Raw genomic sequence first — 7417 nt, 5'->3', positions numbered from 1 at the left:
AGGATTTTGAGAACGCAAGAATCTCTGAAATACAACCCGTGTGCTTCTTTATCCCTTAATGGTTAGTTAAAATAGGTATCATTCAGAACAAGGGGTGAGCAGAGCCTCTGCAGAAAGGTGCAATGAACGTCTGGATCAGACAAACTCGATGAGAATCATAAAATGCAGATTGGAGATTTCTCCTTCAGCCAGGCTTTTACAGAAATATATTTTCTTGGCTAAAAAGGATGGCACAGCACAGTTTTACAGAGGGAAATGCAAAAATATGAAGAGGAGAGTCCCATTTTCTTCCTCAGTAATCCCATAAAATCAACAATCTGTTTCCATAACAGCTCTGGTCATTTACCTGACTGCTGACAGGGCCTTTCCCCATCACCTGAGGTGAGTCTACGCTCCCCTTTTCCGCGCTGCCAGGGGTAGGCACAGGGTCAGAGTTGTTGTGCTCGTTATCCCCCGGGTTCCCATTAATGTGACCAATTTGTTCTCCCCAGTTGCAACAACTGTGCAGGCTTATTTACTTACAGTTCAGATTTTCTTCCATTCATGGCACAAAGCTGAAAAGTAAACAACAGTTAAGAAAACATTTGCTTGCCAAAGCCCAGCACGAGAAGGTGCAAGCTCTCTTTGCCAGAGCCTGGACCTGTGTTTACTCACACCCTCAGCACTGTTTCACGCTCTTGCCTGGCATTGTATAGGAACAATCACCATCCTCTTCAGGACACCCCCCCCTCGCCCCCCTTATTCAGCCTTGTGGAAGTTACAAAATATAACAGAACACTGTTTTCTGAGACTATATTGACTGCACTAATTACCCACAATACTGTATATTTGCTATTAAGAACATGAATGTGTGCTTTCAAAGTGTGACATTCAGGGCTTTGAGGATGTGAAAGGAATTAGATGGATTGTTCTGTCACTTAATCCGAGACTTCAATGTACTTTTAAAAATTTGTTTAAAACCCCAAAAAACAGAATACACATTTTAACTGTTGAACTTTTACCAGCTAAAGGAGTTTGTAAGGACCCTATCACTATGTGGTTACAACAGAAGATACACAGTTAAGGTCAGGTCACGGTTTCCAAGAACATTCACAGGGACTGAGGATGAGAAAAACGAGGGACAGATCCTGCGGGAAGCTTCGGGAGACTGAGCCGCTCACTGGGGAAGTGCCTTGAGTATTGCATTCACCTCCTCTGCAACCGCTGTCAAAGCAAACTCAAACTGCTCCTGTGGAGAGAACAAATGCATATTCTGAATAATAAAACAAAACACTTTCCAAAAGCCTGATGCACTATTCTGCAGCCGAACATCCTCAAGACATTGTTAAAAATATGAATATGCAGGATGAACTGCACACTGCAATGGAAAGGAACAAAATATTCTGGGATTATTGATGCCATATAACATGTTTGACAGCATCTTGAAGCCGGAGTCATTTTAATGGAGAAGAAGGTTGGTAGCAGAAACTAAGCTATTGGGACACAATGATGTATTGCAATTGCGTGGTCAGAAGGGTTTGGGAGTTGTTGATCACCAGCCATTTTCTTCTGACACAGAGACAGAAACTCGTTAACATAATTGAGATATGAAATAGGTGAGATGCTGCAAAGCAGAGCCTTTGGCTTTTCTCAGGACTGTTTCTAGTTGAAATCAGCTAGAATAAATATCTCCTCACCTTCTATCTATTATATAGAACAATATCTGCTTTTTGGTTTACCTGTTATTGTTCTTTTTCAGCCTCCCTTTTCAACAGTCTTTCTGCACCCACAAATTACCCAACGATGTTTAGACCACTCCTATTTAAGAAATACTTGGGAAGGTTTTCTCTGCTATTAATTTACTGTAAACAAAATTATAAAAACAAAATTATTAACAGGCATCTGCGCTCCGTTGGCAGAGGCGTAAAGGTCACAGCCATGAATGGCCACCATAGTCCTACAAAAGGAGAAAGGAGTTTGACTTCCTTAAGGTTACCAGGTGTTGTATTTTCTAAGCAAGTAATTTTTCTCAGAAATTTAGCTTACTGAAATATCTGACAGGATGATTTGGCGTTTGCAACTTTTCAGATGAAAAAACAAATGTGGGCAGTTTACTCAGAATACAGGCAAATCAAGGACACTACACAAGGACTGTGGAGAAGTTTCTGGATTTTCTAGAAGTACTCCAGTGGTTTAAGCCAGCCAGGGTCAAGAGCTGATAAAGAACCAACTTTGAGAATGGAGGTCTGAGATGCACCCTGAAAAGCATCCTGAGATCACTGCTGGGATACTATCTGTGTCTTCGATTAGAAAATTGGTGGTCTGGTAGGTACCTCCAGCCCCTCAGTTTGCGCTGCCAGGGGCTGTGCGGGATGGCTGCAGGTATGTATGCAGCAGTGGTGGATGGCTGCAGAACACAGCCAGCCCTCAAAGATGATTACTGGACTAATAGCATTCATCTTCCACAGTGTTTCACTTTACTGCGGAAATCTGCAGAAAGGATTAAAGAACAAAGTACAGATGTGCAACTCATAGTTCAGAAAGACAGCTGACTTCTAATTGCTGCAATTCAGTGCCTGTCTTCTCTGCCTTGTCTTACCCCACTGCGGAGTCATCTCCGATGTGGAGATGCCTCAGAGAGAAGCAATGATGGGCACAGTTCCTGAGCAGAAAAAGAAGAAAACTCAGAATAATTTCTCAGAGACACTGACATTCAAGAATTTTGCTGTCTGCTTGGTGCTGTCAAAGTGGCATCCTTGTACATTTGCTGGACTGCAGCCAATAGTTTTTAATCAGACATCAATTCACCCTAAAGAGCAGGACTCATCCTCATTAGGCACAGAAAATGGTGTATATGTCTGCCTGTGCCTCCTCGCACCCCCCAAGGTCTCTGCAATTAAAGAAAGGACTGGAAATGCTGGTGGCCACCCAGGAGCAGCAGTTCTATTTTAACTGGAGCACACTGAATGTGTGAGAGGAGCTGGAGGGCAGTGGAAGCAGCGGGCATTCATCTGGACATGCCATGCCGGAACCAAACCGGGCGCTTGTACCGGCTCAAAAAGCTTCAGGAAATTTGGGCTGGTGCATGAGAAGTGCTCACCTCCGGGCAAAAGAGCCTTGGCAGGAAGAGCTGGCAGCCGCTGGACCCCATCGATGCAGCCCAGCAAGGTGAGAGACCTGTGGAGCAGCCTGGGCAGGGTGGGGGTGGGAGACGCTCGTGCCGGGGCTGGCAGGAGAGGGGCAAAAGCGGGTGCTCCCAGGACGCCGACGCTCAGATGTCAGCGGGACAGCTGGTCCCCGTCGCTGCCAGTCCTTGGAGCACAGGGAGCACAGCAACAGAAGAGGCTGATCTGAGCACGACGGGGTTGACACAATGATGCAGCCAAGTTTCAGAGATGTGCAGATGACTTTTCCAAGATGTGGGCGTCAGTTTGGAAGAAGGGAAGCTGCCCATGGTAATGAGGCTACCTAATGTGCTCTTCATCTGAGTATTGTACAGTCAGGAAAAGCTTGTAAGATCGGGGACTACAATGCTTTAATATTAGTCCCATTGCTGAAAATAACTTACATTGCTCTAAAGTGATTCACTGAGCAAATCTGCCCTTTAACTTTGTTGGTCCGAGATGTGTTCACCTTACTGTGAAGATCTTCAGGCCGGAGACCATCTGACCTGTGAGTGCCTTTACCCCTCACGTGAGCACAGGCCATCATTGCACCGCCTGAGAAGTGTCTGTCTCCCCCAAGGACCGTGGACTGATCAACATGAACTCCAAAATTCCGATATGGATTTTGGAGACAAGTTCAGTGGAGACCACCAGCTAACATTAGGTGTGACCCTAAATTACTAAGGCAAAACAAATTACAAAGCATGATCTTTACAGCCAGAGCTCAAAACTGACTGAAACACTGCAGTAAAGGGGACAGTAGAGCAGACACATGAGATGTGTGAGGACTTGGTCTTTCTGGGATGGCGCAGCCAAGCTCTTCCCCCTCCTTCCTTTTGCATAATACGCACAGGCGAAATGCAGATAGTGCAGCTTCCATTGATGTGTATCACCACCCTCCAAAGAAAAGCCTTTACACACCTTCCGCACCTTTCCATGAGAACAACCACAGTTAGAGCAAATTAATTTCAGTAATTTTTAAAGGAGCTCAGTTTGTTGTTTTGTACAGCTACAGTCATTCACATATGCTATTCGCATATCCAAGATTGACTAGAGATGAATTTTATCATCTAGCTTTGCCTAGAAAACAGAGCTGGACAGGCATTTTGTGGTGTCAGTCCACCTATAATGCAGAGGCGACAAGAATATTTTTAGTAAAAAATAATAAGCTATGTTTCATTAAGCCTACAAATAAAAATTCCCAGGAAAACAAACTGAGTACATGTAGCATATATGACACAATAAAGAACCTTAGCTAAATATTACAGATTGTGAGAGGAAAGATATAGAAGGAGCGAGAAAAAAAGGAAATAGATATTTTTCCCATCACAGAGAATATAATTCCTCCTTCATTACTTTTTCCTCTAACATGTGGCATATCAATTCTATTTTATGATTCCCCTGCAAAAAACCCAACAAAACCACAAACCCTCTATTATGCTTCTCAGAAATGCAGAATGTCATTACGATAATTTCATTACCATTTATTATATACAGTGCTTTTGAATTAAAGATCCCTTCCAGAAGACAAAATGTTGCAAACAAATCTTTCACATGCTTATTGAAAATGTGGAGCGCTGCCTGCTGGAAACACAATAACATTGCTGAAGTAAGTTGGTGTTTGTTTTGCCTAGGGATATTCTGTAATTGGCATTTCTAACCTGACTTTTAATCCATTGTTTTAAATTACTCCAAGAGTCTAATATTGCTCATTTGTATTCAGTTGGGAAAGCACAGGGGTTTGTTTAAATCCATCAGAAAAATTCTCTGGGGATCGTGCATTGCTAGCATGTAACCAGATATTTATAATTTGCAAGACATTAGCTTGAATAAGTGATTTGGGTGGTTTTGAGAAAACGACAATGATGGAAGAAGGAGCAAGAGGAGAGATAAGCAATATCCTGAGAAAATTTTTCATCCTGGATGAAAACACAGGATACATTTATTTTTTGGAGCTCTTCCAGATAAATGTTTGGAGGGGAAAAACACATCTTGAGTGAGATTTTCATGGGACTCGGGTAACTATTTCTGAGCTAAGAGAAGTTGTTCACATAACCTCATTCTTTGGTTCTGGGACTATGTTTTTTCTTTTGTTGAAGGCAACAAGCTGTAATTTCTCTGCCCTGAGAGGGAAACTGGAATCTGAGCTCTATATTTCTACAGAGCTGCCATATATTTTGGACGCATTTACAGAGTAGTTCAGGGCTTGCATCTTCCCTCAGAGTAAATATATGTGACATTGGATACCGTGTGCTATATGCATTTTTCTTCCAGTCCGAATAATCAAAGCAGAAGAAAGATTTGTGCAATTTTACATCTTACTTGCAGATAAATATTAGTTAGCTTTGACTGGCTCATCTTTGTTTTTCATGCACTCACTTAATTGGTAAATAACAATTACGTCCCCCCAGCTGTTCTCCAGCACCACTTCTCCTAGTATTAGTGGGAAGATAAAATGATTAGGAAGAGATTCAAGAAAAGTTATGAACCAGTGATTCCTGCAACACACATTTATTTCACCTTTGTCCCTCATCAATTTCAACTCCCTAAATGCTGCAGACTTTCCTATTAGCCAGCCAAGACTGAGTTCCAGCCTGGAACTCCTTTCCTGTTCCGGCCTGGCCAAGACACAGCGCTGTCACATTGCTCTTGTTGCTCAGTTTGGGGCTATAACTCTCATGCAATATTTTACAATGTCATCTACAGATTTATTTGGTCTCCGTGCCATGAACGAGTCTATTGTCATTTTTGCAGCTCTTAACTTGCAGCAAATACCCCAAAATATCATTCCATACATCACTGAAATTGTTAATAATAGAAAGTTTCATTTCTAATTTAAGGGACTACAATCACACCATCAGCTATCTTTGTTGAAGAATGTCAAAACTATTACAACTGACAGGAATTACAGAGTAAGACGTTCACCTCACCAAAGGGTACAAATATAGTTACCATGCCACATCCATAAAGGACATGGCTTTAGGCACGATGTAAGCTCTTCCATTCAAAGATATTAAAAATGACTTAATTTCCTACAAAACAAAATTTCCTTTAATTCAAAACTTTTTTTTTCCCCAGAAAAAAAAATCAAGTGCAGCAGTTACATTCTCTTTAATGAGTTGAAGCTTTTAAAAACTATTACATGCACAGTTAAGCACAGATACTCTAAGAAAATAATCCATATTTCAGGATGAAAGCAAGAACATTCTTTCAAATGCACATTTTCTTTAGTAGGCTATAGATTGTTGTCTTGACTGCCCTTCATATATGGTAATCAAGATAGATGTTGGAGATGTTACAAGAAAGAGCAGTAAACACCAAAGAAAGTAGCCTAGATAAATCTTCAGCATAAATAAACCTCAGTTGGTAGGGAGCCAAACAGAGTAATCAGCAAGCGACCTGCGGTAAATTAGGTCATACCCTCTCTCTTCTGTCATGAAAACAACTACTGTGAAAGACCTTTAATGTATTTAAAATCCCAGTGGATTTATTGACAGTACCTTTGTCTGGACCATGCCTGGTCTCTGGTCCCTCAAGTGCTCCAGGGTAGCAGCAATATCAATCTCTTTAGCACCTGCAACAAACCACAAATTGGGCTGAGTTCAGAACACAAGATAATCCATGCTGCATCTGTCAATCTCTTGCTCTCGGGTTCCCTTTGGGCTAACAGTCCAATTGAAAATTATTACATCCATCTCTCAGCAGACTTGGCAAGCAGCTGCAATTTTTGTGTTCATATAGAAAAATAAGAGGTTGGGGCAGCTTTTATTAACATTAATTCAAGAAAAGCCAGAGAAAAACAAATTCTTAAAAATGCCTCTGCACCTAGAGCAGAATATATTTTGCAGAACCTAAGGGTCCGTCGTGGCAATGTCACCGAGTGCCCCTTTGTCACTTCTAAGTGTATGCACTGAATTAAGGGCCCAACCCATACAAAGATTTATGCTGTTCAAACAAGATTTAGGTGAACTGCTGTCACCTGCAGCCGAGATCCAGAAAACCTGTCTGTGGCTTCCTAGTTCAAGACCTGCCAGACCGTCTTGCTACATGATCACTGTTTCAGCCAGCAAACCTACAGCATTTTCTTTAGATTATACTTTGGCTGTCTGGACACTGCTGCTGTGTCGTGATTGGCAGCACCAGGATGCAGAAAATAGGCATGCAGAGCCTAACTACTGTGGGGACTGGCTCCCTTCCTCCGTGCAAATGGAGGTGCTTTCTTTTCAAACAAGATCTGTGGAGACCAAAGCAAGTCCTTGTGCCTCTCACCTTTC

General features: G+C 42.1%; 1 protein-coding gene across 1 annotated transcript in view; it reads right to left on the bottom strand.

Moving 5' to 3' along the window:
* Positions 1 to 1156: 1156 nt before the first annotated feature.
* PTPRN2 (protein tyrosine phosphatase, receptor type, N polypeptide 2) overlaps positions 1157 to 7417 on the bottom strand; it is a 416744-nt gene continuing 410483 nt past the window's right edge. Inside the window, exons 19-20 of the mRNA XM_009329894.1 lie at positions 6644 to 6717; positions 1157 to 1228 (exon numbers count right to left, since the gene is read on the bottom strand). Coding sequence (XP_009328169.1) covers positions 1157 to 1228; positions 6644 to 6717 — 146 coding nt within the window. The remainder of the gene's footprint in view (positions 1229 to 6643; positions 6718 to 7417) is intronic.

Source organism: Pygoscelis adeliae, unplaced genomic scaffold (genome assembly GCF_000699105.1).
Source record: "Pygoscelis adeliae isolate BGI_AS28 unplaced genomic scaffold, ASM69910v1 Scaffold238, whole genome shotgun sequence".
NCBI classification, from domain to species: Eukaryota; Metazoa; Chordata; class Aves; order Sphenisciformes; family Spheniscidae; genus Pygoscelis; species Pygoscelis adeliae.
The sequence above is the reverse complement of the archived record's forward strand: the minus strand, read 5'-3'. Positions and strand labels throughout refer to the sequence as shown.